The sequence below is a fragment of the Phalacrocorax aristotelis genome, chromosome 3, assembly GCF_949628215.1.
Source record: "Phalacrocorax aristotelis chromosome 3, bGulAri2.1, whole genome shotgun sequence".
Taxonomy (NCBI): domain Eukaryota; kingdom Metazoa; phylum Chordata; class Aves; order Suliformes; family Phalacrocoracidae; genus Phalacrocorax; species Phalacrocorax aristotelis.
Genome location: NC_134278.1, coordinates 98394262 through 98414538, shown reverse-complemented (window position 1 = coordinate 98414538; position 20277 = coordinate 98394262). Strand labels below are relative to the sequence as shown.

The window sequence follows — 20277 nt, the reverse complement described above, 5'->3', positions numbered from 1 at the left end:
CTGTGCAGTTCCTTCTCACCCTTCAGTTTGACCAGCATGTCTCAACTCAGCCATGCCAGTCTCTTGCCTTCCTTTCCTGATTTCTTGCACCTGGGGATGGAGAGCTCTTGCACTCTATTGAAAGCATCCTTAAAGATCTGCTGTTTTAAGAGTGACTACAAGAAAACTGCTCATTTTGCCAGCTGGGTCAGGGGAATCGGGACTTTGTCATTCAAGCAGGGAAAACAATGATTTGCCACTGTTTGGAAGACATGTAGAATATTTTACTAAAACAAGTCAGCAAATAATCATGTTTTATTTCAGTGGCAAAATCCATTCTGATTATTTCAAGGGCTATGCAAACTCATTACTCACTACTTTACACGTACGTGGAAGTTATCACCTTCATCCCACAGAAACAGATGTTTTTATAAAGGACGACCTGAATTCTGAAACAAATTTGTGTTAAAATTCCACAACTAACTCCATGCTAGAAAAGTCCTCTCCCCAGAGAGGTTGTACATACCCTGCTTCAGAGACTTAATGTTAAAATAAGACTGATGAAATCTCCACAGAGCATTTTATTTCATTTTTAAATCTCCCAGCACCTTATTTTTTGTTCCATTTCAAAGGAAAAAGAATGAAGTATAGTGTAAATGTAAGCTTACCATTTACATCCTATTTCAAGAGCTATTTTGTCACTGCAACATAATTCAATGTAACAGGCTGCCAATCAACTGCTAAAAGCTTGCTTAAACCTCTTTCAGCTAAAATTGTCTTTAAAGTGAAGTTGCCCACTGAAGGACAACAGAAAAACAGTAGGCATATTTTAAAGTATCTGTTCACATGTAAAAAGCATGAGTGTTTTTTTAGTATTTCTTCAATGACTGGCAAAATTTGAAGACTTTAGCTATCCAACACCTCTATTTCTTTCTTTAGAAGAAAACATATACGTTACCATGCCATGGTCAAAAGTGAAAACGCCAACATCACGTCCATGGTGAATGTGATTCCGTCTGATAATGGGATTTCCATGGTTTTTGACCCAAATCCCTGCTAACGCATTATTGGAGATCTCATTGTCCTCATATATTCCCTGGGAAATAAAAATGTAAATTAAGATAGGAATCCAGAAGAGTAAACAATTTTATTACAGAAATTGATATCAAAAAAATACCTGTGCATGGTCTGTAATATAAAGTCCAACATTTTCACAGTCGCTGATGTTACAGTGTTTAATAGTAGGACAAGCTCCCTGGCCACTAACACATACTGCAGAGCCAACTGGAAGAAAACAGTACAGTTACCATAGCTTCAAAGCATAGTGTATTTATAAATAGTCTGGCAGTGCTTTTGCAAGAAAAGTTAGTGTGAACTGGTATTTAAAAAAGATTTGGCGTGCACAGTGCCAAAGCATTGCAAGCCACAGGCAGAAAAACACTCATGTCATTTTGCAGATGCAAAAAACCAAGGTAGGAGTTGCTTTAAAATCACTCTGCCAAGGTTATGCAGCCGCGTATGATTGCCAGAATAGACAACAGTTTATATAATAACTCATGCTTATGAAAGTTCTCACTCATTTATTTCCCCTCGTTAGGCCCCTGTATATTGACTGTTCACAACAGACAAAGGACAACAGAAATATAATAAAATTCTAGGCTAATTACTGCCTTGTTTTACTTCCCTTTAAACTTTCATACCCCAGTACTTCAAAGAGCCCAAACAAGTAATAATTTTGTAGCGTACAAAGACACACTGTCTAACTAAAGATGAGCAGGAGACAAACAGCACAATCTCAAGTACAGAACTACACATCAGAAACCAGCAGGTCTCTTCCCAGCTGAATTACAGAGCTCCTTGCTGCAGCATCTTGGATAATTTCAGCCATGGTACGATTACCCAGAAAACAAACTCTTTCCAGGCAACTAGGATTCAAAACTGCTCAGGACTTCATCAGCTCAGCTCAATTCCCTGAATTCCACGAAGTACGAAAACATGGTATTCTGCAGCCACTAAAAATCAACAGCATGTCACAGTGATTTCAGGAAGGTAAGACCTCATCTCAGGGTATCTGGCCTACGTAATGCACACCTTCCCCGCAATTAAACGTCACTAAATAAGCAAGCCAGTAGATGCTCTGTTATTAAGTTTTCCTATTACTTTCTAGCATACTACCACAAAGACTATACTTTAATAATTCATAAACTCATTTACAGAGCCTTTTTTTAAATACTAAAGAAATTATTTTGATTGTCTAGTCTGATCTTATGAATAATACAGGCTATAATAATTCTCTGAAGTAATTCCTGCAATTCTAGTAGCAGGAACTTCAGCCTGTATCTTTTAGAAACATATTTAATTTTGAGTATTTCCAAGAACTGAGAAACCACCATAAAGCTTGTTAGCTGGTTACAGAGTTGTTACCCTGTTAATTTACACTTCAATTACTCATCTGAATTCCTCCAGCTTTAGCACCCAGTTACTGCGTCTCTATAACAGTGTACGCCATACCCAATGCATACATGTATTTAGTGAAAGCAATTTACTCCTTCAGCCTTCTCCTTGATAAAGTAACAAATTGCAGTCAGTGTACTTTTCATTACAACTGATTTATCTTTTAGGACTTTTCATTGAACTGTTTCTAAATTTTCAACATGTTGCTATGGTCACCAGGAAAAGAGCACTTTCTTCTGAAGCAGGACTAAGCAGAGGCATAACACAGTCTCTACTTCTGCTCAATGTTCCCACAGGTATAACTAAGGTTCACATCAGTTCTTTTGGCCACTCAGCTACACGAGGGCTCATATTTAGCTGTTTACCCACCCGGAGTCTTTAAGCTTTTCCCAGGAATCCAGCTTCTTAGGAGAGAGATTTATCACTTAAAACTAGGAACAAAAGCAAGTGGTGTGTGTAACTTCACAACTGTCCACACTGAGGTGAATATGGTTTGAGAGCCCGCCTTCCAAAAAGGGCCTAGCAACCCATCTTCCTGGTTCTTTATAATATCTTAAGTCTTCATTGTCTACAAGTCTCATCAATATGCATTTTATTTCTTCTCTGCAAGTCATTGATGAAGTGGCTCAAAGTCAAGAAGTCATCTTTGAAATAGCCACAAAAAAGCCATCTGTAATTACCTGGGAAGTTATTTCTCATCTTTTTAATGTGTGCTCTGACAATACTAATATTCTAATGTTTTAAGGCACTAGATGTTGAAGTCAAATATATTTCAAGGATCTATGTAATTATATGAGGATTGCTACCTTCTTTCAGTCAAAGAAAGTAATCAAAAATGCTAATAGTGTGATGCAACCATTATAACTTTCTGTAAATACACATTAATTTACTTCAATCATGAATTTTAAATTCTTGCGTGACCAAACCCCTGCATTTACTGTATCGTTATTCTACCCAGGATCAATAGGCAGTACTACTTGCCATATTTCATCCTATTTAGTCTCCACCATGCTGCTCCCACCCCCCTGGGATATACAGCATCTCACCCAGGTTTCAAGTTACTGTTGATACATAATAGGAGCCCAGATTTCTTGGCCAGCTCTTTTTAAACTCCTGCATGATTTTAGAATGTCTATTTTTACAGCTGTTTAACCTCATCCACGGTTACTGTCAAGAGTGGAACATATTTCATTATCCCTCTAGGGTATGAGCACATTTATCATTCCTGCCTATTCTCATTAAATATGGAACAAAAATTACACAACACTTTGCCATTCAAATTCTTCCATTCTATGATGGATCAGCATCACTGCTAAAACTCCCTTTGTTCCTTAAGTCAAGACAAAAGCACTCTCTTCTAGGCAGGTGTTATATCTTGTTTATCAAGTACATTTGGAGGGATGGGGGGTATTTTGTTGGAGTGTTTGTATTTTGGGGGGTATTCCCACAGTTTCCTACAATTCCTAGTTTCCTATTTAATTGCTAATAACTGCTTCATTTCTTGTATTTCATAATTGCTTTCACTACCCTTTCCTCCACCTCTTTTGGTGACACCAAGGTACTGTGGATTTTTGGGAAGCTAGTATGATGTTCTAAAAGCATACCTCTATCACACTTTGCTTATTTAAATGAATGCAATCTTTCTTCTGACTCACTTCACTGGACTTCATTATTGATTGTGTGAAATCAGTCCTTTTAAGAGTACCAAGCACATGTATTACTGGTTTAGGCTTTATTTTGTTTACTCAGAATATAACGATTGCACACACTTAAGCAATACTTAGAAAAGGCACATTGCCATCCACTACTTTTATCTATCAGGGTGAGGACTAATACTGATTTCCTCTACAATGGATGCAATAGAACCTCTAGACTCAGGATCTTGCCATTTAAACTTTATTTAAAAGTATTTCAAAGATGCTTTGGACTGGCAGCAAGAGACCTCCAGCTTAAATCACTTGCACTTACATAGCTCCCATCTTTACATATTACATACATTAAGAACTTTACATACGACATAATGTAGAAATATGCTTTAATGCCATTAGGAAATCTACAGAAAGTGTATCAAGCATGTGTAGGAAAGATATTTTGAATGCTTATGGATCCATATTTCAGAGATGTCATTGACTTGGAAACAGTAAATGCCTTCTCTGGCAGACTGCCATTCTTCCTCCCTTTTTACACATGCTCAGTACTTCCCAAGTAGGTTACAGCAAGGCTTGGTAGGATTAAAAAAGTCAATAAAAATCAATAATCCATAAGTTATGATAGTACAGCCTACACACAGCCTCCAAAATTGACCAGAAATTTTAACTTTGACGAGAGAAGCAAACAATCAGGAATCCAGAGTATTGAAGAGGACAAAAGTCCCAAATTCTCAGAAGTAGTCTTCCACAGTGAAAAGCGATCATGAAAAGTATTATCAAAGCTTAATTTTAATACACAATTTTCACAAAAACATCATGACCTATTAGCTTATCTATAAGAACGTTTCAATATGAAGCCATGCAGCTCTTCAAACTACTTTCATAACCAAGCTGAATGTGGTCCAAAAGACAAATCTAATTCCTCTCATTTGTTATCAGGGTCCCCACTATTGGTATGTAGGAACTTCCAAAACAAATTTTCTTCATATACTTCCATTTCCCCAGTATTCATCGTTAAACAAAAAATCAAGATACTGAGAGCAGCTAGCTGTCCTTTGTTTCTCTTTTTTAATTTTTAGCACTTCCACATATTAGCTGATATGTCTCCAGTAAAACAGATGGTGATGCAAAGTGTAGAGCTGCCTTGACCAAAAGTGAAGTAGTGCTTTATTGCCTGAAACCTCCAAGAAAGAGCATACTGTCCTCTACAAGGCACAGACAAGAAATCCTTCCACCGTTCTTACTATAGTTCCCTGCAGAATTTCCTCCGTAGTCTGTACCAGTAAAGTACAGCTTTATATCTAGTTGAAGATCACCTTGTTTCCTTTATGTTGAGCTGAACAACCTTTACTCACAGTCTGCTCTGCAGGACCCATTCCATTTCACTAGCTGAACTTATGTATATAGAGTTCATATTGCCATTTCCATGCAAAGACTCAATACCTTAATTCTCCTGTACCTCTTTTTTCTGACACTCCAACTCCACTTCATCTGGTTGTAGTCAAACACATTAAACTTGCACATCTTGTGTCTAGTGATCACAGACTGCCATGTCTTCCTGCCAACAACTGAACTGCCATCCTGCCTTTCACTTCCACTGCCTCTGACCCTTTCTTTCCTGAACCTAGACTACCAATGTTTCCCAAATCAGGCAGTATAAATTCCTCATTTTCTGTGATGGTGAAATGAGTCTAACTTCGCACGCTATGCATTTCTTCTACCTATAGAGCTAGACACTCATACTTGGAGTATGTCAAATCATTCCACTCTTGACAGGAAAGTGAACTTAGCTTAGCAGTTACAGCCCATGACTGTTTTAATGCCATCAACCCCAATACTGCATATTGCCATGAACCTCATGTAAAAATCCCATGTGTGCCCCCCTCAAATGCCCTCTCCTGCCAGCTACAGCTATATATACACTAAAATCAGGTAACTTTATGTAAACTGTTACTTTTCAGGTTTTAAACTAACTGCCCAGAGTCTCCAAACTGACTCAAACAGAGGACCAAGTCTACATTATCACAAAGGTCTTGGACACAAAGAAGTCACTGTAATGATGCCCTTTCAAGGTGAGTAAAACTTGCAGCCCCATATTAAACACCTGCATAAAAAAAGAAATATGCCAACAGTGATCATAATCAATTTGTGTGCTGCTTCCCTGTGCCCTTGTTCAGTTAGTAACTTTAAACAGTGTTAATTTCAAACAATAAAAAGCCCACTAACCCGTACAAGTACTTCGAATAATACAGTGATCTATAATTGGACTGCAGTTCACGGTAATCTCTAAGCAGTGGTGTGCATTGTGGTGCTGAGCAGATTTGTCATCAGGGTTGAACTGAAAAAGGAAGACAACACAGAAAGGTAGTATTTATTTAATTGCTCAGGCATTAAAATGAAATTATTAAAAGTTCTGCTGAAGTTTGAGATTCTTACCCTGATTGTCATATATCCAACATAGGCATCTTCAGAACCCTCCATAAAAACGAAGGTGGAATCTCTAGTGTTTTCTATTATAACTTTATCTGCTACTTTTCCAGGTGCTGTAAAGAAGACATCAAGTCTTAGCTTATGCCACTGAAAAAAACCTTAAAAGGCTTACAGAGTTCTGTACAATGCAACAAAAAAATTAATACTATTCTTGGCATATAGATAGTCTTAATGTCAGATGAATCTTAAAACAGGAAGTTTTGAAGACAACAAAAACTAGTCTTTAACTAGGACAATCTTGTACCAATTTAATATCTAGTACCATGAGAAAAAAACTTCTCTCATACAGAACTAGTTTTTGGCTACTACTTACGATGAACTGAATTAACAGTTTAAACATGATACCAGCCTAGAGGCACTGTAATTCTGTTAAAGTACAATTTATTTTGGTATTCTAAACCCTTTAATAAAGCTAAATACATACATTCCATCACTAATTCACACCAATTTAAACAACTACTTAGTAATCTACTCATGACCTACGAGCGACCTCTGCACACTTCTCAAAGGTAAGATAGAGGTTTGCATCCATATTTTCATTCTTTAGAAGAAAAATCTTACAAAATTAGATTGAACTATACTTCTGTACAGAAGGTTTCAAAATGGTTCATTTGCAAGTTCCCATAATCCGCAATTTGATTTTCTGTGTTAGTAGCAAGGCTCTGCTCTATTCTTTATCCTTAATTCAAGGGAAGGAAATGTTTACATTGGAATGGCAACAGCCAGCAGAGGGAGCACAAGTTAACAAGAGTCTTATATTCGTATAAATTCAATGGTACTCATTCACAAGCAAGACCGATTCAAAACTGCACATTCAATATGCAAAGCCAGAAGCCTTCCTGAAGACACGAAATGTAAATATGGAAAGTTATCTGCTATAATATGTGAAGTTATCTGATAGCAATTTCAAACCATTCCCAACTTGGGACATAAGCGTGACCAGGTAATTGCCCTAAATTCTGTGTTTTACTGAAGAGCCTATGCACAGGATTTCTCACAAGCAGATCTTTTTCTGTTGTCTGTTAACACTAGCACAGAGAAGTGGTATGTCCTGTTCTTTATCACTCAGGCAGAAAGGTGCCAGTCAGAATGAAGCAACATTTACATCATTATCCAGCTTGTTCTGACTATCTAAAAGCCAGATCTCTGCTTTCATTACTGCAGAGCCACAAATATTTTAAGGTAGTCTAGACCTTCTTCATACCACTATTCATTTACTACTAGATAACAACTAAAAGAGGCTTTGATGAGGACTTGTGTCATCACAAAATAGTCTTCTGTGGCTTGGTACCATTTCTATATATTCACCATGGTGCAAATGCAGTTGGCATACAGACATCAGTATACTTCAGCATCTGGGAAAGAATGGCACCTCAGTACCACAGGTGAACCAAACCCAGAAAATAAATTGAGCCCTTAATAGGAAGTAAGAGAGCCGTAAGTTAATATCAGGATTGTGTTCCTGCTTAGGGGCACATGGGAAAACTGTACTTTACATTGGATGCTCTGAAACACTAGTAAACAAGGCAGACAGATTTGTGGGATTGTGCTCAGAGGTGTCTGCCATGCACTTGGATGATGTTCTCTACAGACATTTCCTTCCTCTCAGCATGAGTTACTTTACAGGTGTCTGAGTTCAGGGGGGTCCCAGAATGCCCATTATGGAACATGCCAATTAGTAAGACCACTTCATTTAGATCCCCCCAAGGAAACGTCTGAAGAGGGAAGGGGACTTGCTCAAGCACAGGTTTCATTCTAAATGCATCAAAATAAATTCTCTGCAACATCCTATTGAATCTTTGCAAAAGAATTAAGAGAAACATTTATATTCCAGCTTTTGGCTTAGACCACTTTAAGAAAAGAGAAACCATTATAAAGAAAGGGAAAAGAAAAAAGGACCACTAATTTCATAAGCAAAACATAGCTCCCAAGAAACCTATTTGCTGAAGCCTAACGGAGTCATGTTTCCTGGGATCAGAATTCATGCTCTGTTTAAGGACCAAGATGAGACCATTTAGAAATAATTTAACAGAGAACCTATGATAAGGGACTGCCTAAAGAATTAAAAATTAACTGTATGTTGCCTCAGAATTATTTTATTCTTCAAAAGCAATAAAACAATTTCACTTTTCAGTGCATTAGTAGAAAAATAACTGGATTCTGCAGGAATTAATTGTGACCCTGTTCAATCGTATCACGGAAAAAACACTGAGGCCCTTTTAGATCTTGCAGTCTGTAAAATCTATAGCAAAGAACACAGCTCTAAACTAGTCTAAAATATAATTTTCAATTCAAAGATGCAGAATGGGTATTCAAAGAAGAGTTCGGGCATGTGAAAGTTCTCTTGCACTCAAAAGTAAAAAAATACCTAATTACGAGAGTCTAATTTTAGATTTTTCTACCCTTAAAATTACAATAATTCTTCTCATTGTTTTTACTAATTTCTTTCTTGATTGTCAAATCCTTTGAAAATCCCTTTTTCACTTACTTGCACATTATTTAAGTCAAATGGAAAATAAAGGGGAAAAATGAAAGTTGTATCTCCTAAAATACAGAAAACACATGCATGAACATTCTCAGATCAGGACACATGTCTGTACAACTGCTGAAACTCAAGTATTAAGATGAGATACTTTGTGTCTTGAGTGAGATGAGCACTCCATGGAAAGCTTGTATTCCTGCATTAATCTGAAACCCCCTCCCCAACCCTGGAAAACAGAATTCATAGGTATTTCTCTCTGCTGAAGCAGATATGTCAATTTCCCTACAGGACCTCTACTCTTGCTTCTTTCACTTGACAGTTCAGATAAGCCACAGTACTAGTTAATACCTCCAAAGGCTTCCTTAGGAACTTGACTCGTTCCCCTAGATTTAAGGAAAGAAATAACCAACACCAAAATTAAACAGAACGAACAACCTAGAATATCAGGCATTATTTTTTAAGAACATTTTGATTTTATGAGAAAGCAGAAGCTTCTTGAAAGCTTGAGGTACGTAAAGCTGCCTTTCTAATAATGTTGTGCTTCTTCAGAAGTCAGCAGAAGAAACTATTAAAGAAATTTGAGTAGAACTGCGGTGAGATTTGGTGCTGCCTTAATCCTGCCATTCGGAAAAGCATGCCAGACTGAACAGAGAAGAGGTAGTTCTCCAAGGCTTAGTGGTTCACTTTAATTTGTTTTCTTTTCCAGACAAATGAAAATTGACTCCCTCTGCAATGTCACTGATCATTCAGTGCAGAAAGTCTGAGGAAGTGAGGAGTCAGCAGTGCCAGAAACTGAAATATAAATACATCTAGCATTTCTGGATTCCTCTTGGAGGTTTTGTTCCCCAAGACAGCTATTCTGTTACAAAAATACTCAATACAGATCCTTTGCTTTTAAAGAACTATAGCTAAGATAACCTAAGTTATTCAGAAAAACTGTTAATTGCAGTGGCAGGCAAAGCAGAGGGCCTTTCTAAACTTAAAAGGGAGCTATAGAACATGCAGAATTTAAACCAGATATCAAAGATGTTTCAAGTTTCATGAAGTAATGGAGAAATTTTTTGTCTTAGGACAGTGTTGATCCAGTTTCTTCTGGATTTTATACACTTCATGAATATGATTTGCCCTATTTGTACTGGCATCTATTGCTGTCATCCCCAATCTGTAATGGAAGCTGGGTGTATTTTGTTATTAGTCTAACGCCACGTTTGCATTAGCAAACACTGCAGCATAACAGGAGTGGACTACAGAGTGAAATAGTGCTGAGGATCAGACATCCACACCACATGCATTGAAGGACAGGGAGGATAGAAGAGATTGTGACTCGGGACTAGCCCTAGAAGGGTCCCTCTGACTGAATGTACACTGACTACTAGAGTGCGAGTAAGAGTATTCCAGGAACATGTCTCTTAGTCTCATTCAAAAGGAATCCAGTTTGTGCTCCAAAACCTCTCCACAACACAAACCAAAGGACTGGAAGTGGGGATGTTCAGGATGTTAGCTTCAGAAATGTAGTCATAAACTGACAGACCAACATACTAATGCAGCTGCATCTTGCAGATCTGCAGGGACGAGTTTTAAGACTAACACTGGAACAACCTGACTGCATTGCTCAAAACCTTTTTCACTGCCAAGGCTGCAAAATGCAGCTAAGAAGTGCCAGAATAGGCTCACTCAAAAACAAAACCGTTGGTATGCAGAACAGATAGATACCTGAAAAGAGGGACTTTTAAAAACAAAAAAAAACACCACACAAACAAAAAAAACCCAAAACAAAACAAAAACAACACCAAATCAACCACAAAGGAACACAACCACCCCTCCCCACCCCAACCCCCCAAAAAACCCACCCAACCAAAAATAACAACCCAGACAGTTTTAGCATCTCAGAAAAAGCAGGCAGCAGACAGTTCAATTCTGGGTCACCACAGGAGCAAGTCCAAGACCTCTTAACCAAGATCTCTACCAGACATTAGACTTTAAGTTCTTACCACACTATCATAATACTGGGGATTAGCATGCTAACAGTAGGGACAGGAAAAGCAAACAACTCCACAAGCACCACATTCTGCAACAAAGTGTATTATCTTATATTAACTTCCTTAACATTTCCTATTCTGAAAGTCTTATTTCCTTCTCCATAAAGGCTCTCCTTCAATAAAGGAACAGTTGGGAGACAGAGAAAGAACCCCCAGTCTCAGAATGGCTCTGCTGGATGCTCTCATTTCCTTCCTTGAGATGGAATTACGATGCTGAAGAAAATGGGACAGATACTAATTTGGGCTTACTCCCACTGCTGGATTCTACTCTGGAGATAGGTTATATATAAACAAATTCTGTAAGAACCACCTGAAAATTTCAACTGCAGTCATGTAACTGAGTATACTTTCTGACAAATTCAATTTTTTTTTCTCCTAATGAAATAAAAAGATAAATAAGTTATTCCCAGAACTAAAACAGACAATGGTACTTCAGTCTAAAGCATCAGCTACTTTTTAGTTAGTGACACTTGTACAGAAAATACTTATTTACTAGGCTGATGAAGACAGAAGGGCATTCATACTGGGTATTTAATATACCAGAATATCTTTGTAATTAAGGTGGTAGTTAATACAAGTCATACTTTGAGACAAAAAGATGCTCTCAGTTTAAATACCTGCACCGATCATGGTGATTGGAGATTCTATATATATCCATTCATCAGTATATATACCAGAGTGAACAAAGATAAGTCCATCAAAATGAGCTTCTTGAACTCCACCAAGAGCATCCTCAATGGTATCATAATACTAGAAGAAAAAGGACAAGTTTAAAGAGAAATATCCATGCAAAGATACATCAATATTCTTAAGAACTCCTTTAAAAACGTACCAACATATTTTCTCTTCCTTTGTATCTTGCAGGATTACTGTAGAAGTGTTCAGCAAAACCTGGCTTTACATGTGCTCCTTTGTACTGAAACAAGGAAAATAGTTTATGATAAGCTTGCAGATAGGTGGATCTGAATGCACAGAGGAGAGATCTACTAATCCCCTGATTAACAAGCCAATTGATGATAACATTTTTTCCAGGAACTAAGGATCATATTCTTACCTCCTATATTAGGCACCCAATTTAAAATGGCAACACCAAAAAAGTCTGAGCCTAGGAGAGTGATCAACAAAACTAAGAGGCTAACCTACTTAAAAAGCCAGAAGCCTCTGAAGTGACTGAAAAGCTTTGTGTACCTTATCCACTCCACAATAGATGTTCTTGGTCACATCTTTTGATTTTCTAGCAGCTTGCCAGAAAACAAACAGCGTTTATATGGTGAGGAAAAAGAATCCTATACCTTCACTTTTGATTGAGTATGGAACAAAGAGGCCAAGTCAAGTATTTGTCCCCAACAAGCTTCACAATTTTGTTAACCAATTACACACAGCATTGTATAATACACTCACCTGGATATTTATTTCCCTTACTTACATTTTTCAAATATCCTGCTCAGCCATTCTTACAGCACATTTGACACTTTGGATTAGAGGTTCAATCACGTATCTTAAAGGTAACTAGTTTAGCTCCTGCCACATCAGCTGTAAATCGCTATTTAAGGCCAAGTAATATCACCAATACACTGTTTGGTTTACTAGAGGAAGATGCATACGAATCTGATAACCAGTATGCACACTGGTTTAATAATATATGACAACAATGTATTTGAAGTTCATTTGTGAGCCACAGACCATGACAATCTCTTCCACAGAATTTCAGTGATGCAAAACATGAGGGAAACCCAAGACAGAAGAGCTGGATGCTCAAGAGTCCACTTCACCATGATGTGTCTCCCTGAAGTGCGCCTCAAAACAGGAAATAATTTCAGATATCCCCCTACTGCATAATACAATACAAGGATCTCTCCCCACCTCCTCAGTCCCATCATCTTAGTTGAAGTCTAAAACCAAAACAATTACTATTGTCAGCCACATTTCAGAAGCTGGGGTTTTTACTTTTATAAACCATCTTTAAATTGAAATATAAATTAATACTACTGTTACCAGTTGCTGAAAGCTTTCTTTCCAGGGATTTGGATGTTCATATTCTTCTGGATTAATCTGATAAAATTTACCAGGTTCAGGATGCATCATTGGACGAGTGTACTCAAATACTTCCATATACAATCTTTTCCTGAGCAGAAGTGTCAAGCAGAAAAAATTAATGTATTTCTGATTACTTTTCCATTCTAATATAATGCACCAAATGTTAAAAGCTGGTTTTTTTTCCAACAGTATTTGCCAGTCTGTGACAGTGAATCAGATCAAGATCAGTACCAACCACTTTAAAACACTTCCAAAACAATTTTTCTGTTGGACTGACTTCTGTGGTTCCTTTCAAGAAAAATTTTGACATTCATTTCACGATCCAAGCAAAGGAGTTCAACATGTAATTTCCATGAGGAAATTTAAGTACTTAGTTACACTGTTTGTGGAATCAGAATCTAATTGTATATTAACTACAGCATTGCTTTAACACTTACGAAAGCTCATAGCATAAGAGTAACAAAACTTAAGGCAAAGGATGCCACCACCTCTTCTTCAGCTTGGCAAAAAAAGGCTGAAAAAATGCATTCAGAGAGAACAAATGATGCACTGTATTTCAAAAAGAATTCATCAGTGGACAGATTACAGTGGCTTAAAAAGAAAATTGCACACGAAGGACACAACAATTGGATTCTTTTGATTAGTGCCAGAATACAAATAATTGCAGTGTCTGAGCCTGCTGATATTAAGCCCAGACTTACAGGATGCCACTGAACCTCAGAAGTTGTAATTCGTCTGACAAGACATCCCCAAAACTGTCTTCAGGACAGAAAAAAAGGTATTTTTGTGATATTATACTCAAATTTTATTATTTTTCTTTTAGTCTTAATCTTTATTTAAAAAGATAGCCTAAGAAACATATGCTAGTTTTCCCTTATGAAAAAATTACAAATTTACATCCTGTTTATCCCAGCTCTCAATAACCCAGGGGTAGGGTGGATTCATAGGGGAGAAAAAGAGCTCAAGTACCCAACCATTAAACAAACAAAAATGAAACAGAAAAAATATCTAAGTAACACTACACAAAACTTACATCTAACATTAAGAAATGTGTTGTTTCTTTTGTGTCAAGTAACACATTCCCCCAAAAAGCATGAAAAAGGTTAAAGACGGGAAGAAGGAAGGGAGTGGCTACTGAAGGAATACCTCACTGATTTTTTTAAAACAGCCATTACTGTTAATTCTCTAGCACTGTAAATACTGGTTAAGTTTTCCTGTTTAGCACACATAATCAGATATTAGTAGGTAACAAATAATGCTTCAGTAAACCAGATATATTAAAATACAATTGGTTTTAATTCAACTAACTGCAACCAACATTTCAATTTTTCTGTTATACTGGCGTCTCGTGCAGCACATCTAGCGTTTCTCAAAATAGTGAGGAATAGCTTTTCACTTACCACAAAATTGGATCATTAGCCAGCTCACTGAAGCGTTTACACACACAAGCTGCTCTACAGAGATCCTGCTCCAGAAGGTAGGAGAAGATCTTTAGGACCACTTCATCTGGCAACTTCTCCTGAAGGTACTGTTCTGCAGGTGCTGCTATTAAACAGTAATCTATATAAGATTATTGACATATTTAACCAGCCCAAATTCTGACCAAAACAGATCATCAACTTGCCATTTGAAAGATTCCCATTTAAAATGCAAATGATTGCAAAGCAGCTTTTTTTAAAGTACATTTCATCTAAATCTAACAAAAAAAAGTTGAATCTAGAGTCAGGTAGAAGTTGTAGACTTCAAGTCCTATTTCAAAACTTTTTAGTTCACCTTTCTGTTGGAGGAATCAGTCTGCATACAATTGCAGACATTAAGTAGGCTACTGTGCATGTTCCAGATATACTAGCTCCTCACTGCTATTAGCTTCATTGTGGTTCAATTAACCCACATTATCCATATAATAATAATAATCATCATCATCCAGGCCCAAAGTCAAAATTTCTGCCAATGTTTTCAAACACAAAATAATTTACTCAGAAATAATCGCTGCCTGGAAAAAACTACCAGTAAAACTTCCTTGTTCTCCCACAATGAACACATTAGGAAAACAGACGTCTGGGATGCAGGACACCAGTAGCCAGCAATAATTCCAAAGACTTTTCCTCCTCCTTATTCCCATTTATGCTCTTTCTTTTAAAACGTAAAGAAAAAATCTAAGCCAGAAGTAGTGTTATCCTTGCCAGATATTGTATTTCTTGAGAGAGGTTTGAGAAAGTGGCATTCCCGTATCATTGTGTGGGGATGTAAGTGCACTTCATTAAACCCCTCCCCTTGGGCATGCACACACAGACAGTTCATATAGGAAACCCCCATCTGCAGTTTGTTTTCCCACAAGACCCTCCTGCGGCAGGTATCCTCCCAGCAGGGGAGTTCTCTTTGCACAGGTCACTTGTTAGGATCCTAAAGACAGTAACCATTCTCAGGCAGAACCATACACACCAGCTCCCAAAGTTTAGAGGATTTGTATACAAGGCATTAAAAGCTCCTGCTACATTCAAAACGCAATTACATCCATGTAATACCCCTTGTATTATTCATTTTTTCCTATAATATCTGAACCTAGTGTGCAATAGGATTGTGATTTTGGCTACTACAGGAAGACTGCTAAAGTGACACTCAGAAATACAACCTACTAAATCTGAGAGAATAACATCCTGAAAAATAGTCTCCATGTGAGATTCCACACAAAAAAAAGTAAGCCCCAAGTCTTCCCTGAGCAAAGCAGCAGAAAGAACTACATTATTTCCAGCTAGAAGGGAGAGAAGACGTGAATTGCAAGGACCAGAACTATGGCTTTTACGAAGACGCTAATGTGGGCTACAGACCTTATCACCAGAACCTGTGTGCTATCAGAGACCCGATTAAAGCTTTTTTCCAGGGTGTCATGCTTACATCTGTGGTCAGACCAGTTCGTAGAAATTCTAAAATATTACTCTGCAGTGACTTTCCCTGACCCCGTTTCTTGTTGCACCATTTTATGAATGTCACCTTGGTGATTCACAAACACCGCTTTCCTTTAAGATGCTAGGAGGGCATTTGACTGATGGCTGCTCTTAACAGTAACACAGCTTACAGTCATCAGCTATAGGTACATGCCACTTTAATTCAACAAAAATGTATGCTGTACAAGAGGGATGAGTCTCGCCATTCCCGTAGCTATTTGCTCCCAAAGTATCCATCAAGTTGGTACCACTGCTCATGGACAGAGCAAACCAGAATTCTTTTTCCCCCCTCATCCTTACCCATCCTCCTCCAAATTAATTTTTATGGATCAGGTCCTTGTTGTAGTTCATTGCAAGATACACAAGCGCTTGGGCACAAGGAAGGAGACAGGACAGAATGTCCAGAAGCTGGCCAAGAGAGTTCCCTTCGGCAGCAGTATTATTAATGCCTGAATAAAAAAATTTTTATTCAAAAAACAAAAACAAACAAAACCCCTTACAAGCCAGACTGAAGCCAGTAGGTTAGCAAAACTAATAAAACCCAAGAAGTCTGGAAAGGCCTTATGCTCAAAAGACACCTGGGGAGCCCAGTCTGGGGATCATATATCAGCAGTCCCTAAGATGAGCACGGTTGGGCATCACCAAAAAAAACCCGTTATGTGCACAATCAATGCTGGTTTTTAAAAAGGTCCTTTTCCACTGGAGATATAAAGGTTCTTTCCTGTGTCAACTGGGAAGCAGCAATTCATTCTACAGTCCTAATTACCCTTGAAATGCGTCACAGAATAATTGGACACTGCTTCTGAATTAATCTTTTGCTGGTAGCTTTCCAGTTAGATATGGAGATTCTGCCTTGCGTTCACAACATTGTATTTCAGCTTGTAAGACAGTAGAAGACAACCTTCACAAGCCTTCCTCAACCTGTCTTCTCCTTTTAACACACAAATCCCTGAGGCATACAGGTTCATCTTCTTCCTCAGACAATCAGTTACTTCCCTAAACCACCTGCAGAATTTTTTCTTCCTTTAAGTTTATATATGTTAGGACCTTGATTAGTTTTTTATTGAACAGGGAAGTTCATTAGCGTAGTGCCTCCCATTGCTCAAGAGTTCATACTCTCATTTTGCTCCCTAGGCCCTGCCTCAAAAGGAAAATTGAAATCCAGATGTGTTTCCTTACTTTGAAAGGGTCAAAAAAACTTCTTGCAATAAAAAATTAAATAAAATGAAAAAAGCCACAATAAAATTCCCTATCCCCTGCAATTTTTTGAGTTGTATTTACTTGGGAACTTAGGCACTGCCTGCAAAATTAAGATGATTTTATGGGTGTTTGCTATCCTCATGCACCTTTATCCAAAACCCTGTGGAAGTGAGAGATTTCATTTAAATTGCCTTTCTGCTCAATTAAGAAGGGGTTGGCTTAAGATTTCTCCATTCAAATGACTGATATGGCAATTACTAGGTTGAATTCTTCAGGATAATTTGAAAAAATTAATTCACTTCTTAATGTGAAGACTTAAATATCTTCTGGGTCCAAGAGAGCTCCATGCTTTTGTTTTATAAATTCCCACTTCACATTTTGGGTATCTTCTAGTAATCTGTCAAAGCAAGGATGCATTCAGTATATTCTTCCTCACAGTTTACAAGAATAAGCCGAAACAATTTTAAAGGTTTGTCTGGCCACCAAATCAGAAACATTTGTGTGCAGCTCCTCCTGACAGTTTTATGCCCATTGACAATGTGAAGGTTAAGTACAAAATGCATACTGTCAGTAAAAAAATGGACAGTGTTCCAAATAAGTGTTAAAAATAGACAAGAAAAAAAAATAAAAACAAAATGCAAGAAGAGGTCATCACCAGTCTATCTTTGCCCTAACATAAGTTGACAGTTGAACTATTTATGATCTTAGTGAAGTGTTAATCTACTAGACAACTGCAAATTAGGAACACAGCTGGTTATGTCATTCTGTTTGCACAGGATATGCATGAAGCTAATTCAGTTTCAATTTTGATCATTTAGTAAATAGAAACTACTATAGTAATACCAAAACAAAGGACAGGGAAAGCTGCCTGAAAGTGAATTACCTTCTCTGTACAAAGACCAAGAATGCCATCCCATGAACCCTGAAATGTAAGTTGTGTCTTGTATGGATACTTTTTTTGTTCATTTTAATGGAGAAGATGGAGATGAATAGCTTTTGTTCCGTAAGGAGGCATTTTCTCGTTAAGAAGTAGAAATACATCAGAAAACATAGCTTGCAGTGTTCTTGGAAAAATATCTTATAAATCAATAGGAAAAATCAAAAATAAATTTAAAAGGGCAGTAATTTCTGAAGTACAATCTGTGCATGTATGTAATATACAGAACAATCAACGAGTGATCCAGTAACCTGGAGTTTCAGCATCTATTGCAACTCTGTAGTTCAGTGAAAAGAAATAAACTACTCATATCTGAACTAAAGCCTTCCAAAGATGGTTAGAAGTCAGCAAGAACTGCCCAGTATAAAATGGATATGCAAATGTAGTGATCTTAAAGCAAGAGAAAAAAAAAAAACCTATGAAGTAATAAACACAACTGAAGAGTAAGTCAAATGATTAAAACCCTGGATTAAAATGACATGACTAGACAAGTAGTACTGAAGACTAATATGCTGGTAAGCAGAATTACGCATGTACAGTTGAGGTAACATGAGGAAAGAGTCAGAATATGCTGAATTTAAATCTTTCTGTAAACCAATAATTAACATATAATTCAAATATTTGGCTCAGTAAGATGTAAAAGCTGTAAATGTTTTCCACAGATGTCAAACAAATGCTGATTTTGTAGGTTCACCAGTCACTTGTGATGTAAGCAGCACAACTCCATCATACCTTTTTTAATCTAAACTTTTGGGTTCCTAATTTTTTGCATTTTACTTAAGAGTTTAAGTGAAAAATTATTTACATATTTTCCATAATGTGTTGCTTTGTCATGAAGATTCTTATATATTCATTAATCTTTCCATCTCAGGATTGAGGAACTCATTTTCCACTACAGAGACCACCGGAGAACAGGGTTGCAAATAACAGAAAAAACATGTCAATGTTTCAAAATTCTAATGTGTTCTTCGACAGTAGTTGAGACTGATTTTTTTCCTTACAATTTGAAATAGCAACTCACTCTCAGCAGCACTAATTCTGAAATCAGTATTAAAATAGGGAATAGTCTTCTGTTTTTCCAACTACTGGCTCCACTCCAGTTGGAAACTGACTGGCATCTCTCCTTTCATCTCTGCCAAATTTTCCTCAACTCAGAGTCCATAAAAGAATGTATGGTTCGCCACCAAGATGTTCTCCTGTGTTTCCAGCCCCATGCCTTCATTTCAACTATAGTTCTAAAATAAACAGCTATATGTTCCAGATGACAATATACAACCTCCACTGATGACAATCCAGGAAGTCTCGTACTTACAACTCAGTTGAAACAGGTACCATGTGTGCTAACAAAAACCAGGGCGGAGGAAGAGGGAAAAAGAGGACTGAAATCTAAAAACTCAACGCAATCAGTACTTGTACGAATTTAAAGGAATATCTCAAAAACTCAATGGGGAAAAATTAAAAATAATCATCCCTACTGGGAAAGAGATTAATAGAATATGGGTTGAGAAGGACACTCCCTTGGTTAGACTGCGACTGCTTGGAGTACAACCTTAAAAGTACAATTACAAAATCATTGTTTACAATTCCTCTGGTAATTCCATGCTGGAGAAGCCTCCACAATCCCTATACTTTCCCCATGAGCTCAAGAATGTAATAAAAGGAATGCGCAGCGAAAGCGTGTAGAATTCCTTTGGAAATTAGTGTCATTCATGCTGTAATTTGTACCACAGGACTCAAGTAAAGTTACTTGCCTCCTTGCTTTAGTGAAGGTATGTAAAAGTGTAATAAACACATCAGAAGTGAATGACCTTGAATAAAAACCTAGAACTGGCAAGAGAAACTGCGTCTATGACAAGACAACTATGCACAAGGCTTCAAATATCAAATTAGGAAATGAAACGAAGTAGAATAACACAGGTTGATGTTCAGTTGTTTCTGGCTATTTCGAGGATTTAGATCCAAGGTTAAATGATTCTTAAAAAGTTGCTCAAACTAAAAGAATTAATCAAGGCAGGTGGGGTAAGGAGAGAGTAAAACAGAGGGGGAAGAGAGACAGAGGGCTTGA

General features: G+C 37.4%; 1 protein-coding gene across 2 annotated transcripts in view; it reads right to left on the bottom strand.

Annotated features, from left to right (window-relative positions):
- Positions 1–20277, bottom strand: part of FBXO11 (F-box protein 11) — a 77604-nt gene that overhangs the window by 17631 nt on the left and 39696 nt on the right. Inside the window, exons 4-11 of one of the 2 annotated variants that reach the window (XM_075088656.1) lie at positions 14531–14675; positions 13089–13218; positions 11926–12009; positions 11711–11843; positions 6519–6625; positions 6309–6420; positions 1157–1263; positions 938–1075 (exon numbers count right to left, since the gene is read on the bottom strand). In XM_075088656.1, the coding sequence (XP_074944757.1) occupies positions 938–1075; positions 1157–1263; positions 6309–6420; positions 6519–6625; positions 11711–11843; positions 11926–12009; positions 13089–13218; positions 14531–14675 (956 nt within the window). The remainder of the gene's footprint in view (positions 1–937; positions 1076–1156; positions 1264–6308; positions 6421–6518; positions 6626–11710; positions 11844–11925; positions 12010–13088; positions 13219–14530; positions 14676–20277) is intronic. The other variant, XM_075088657.1, reaches the window with a different exon arrangement.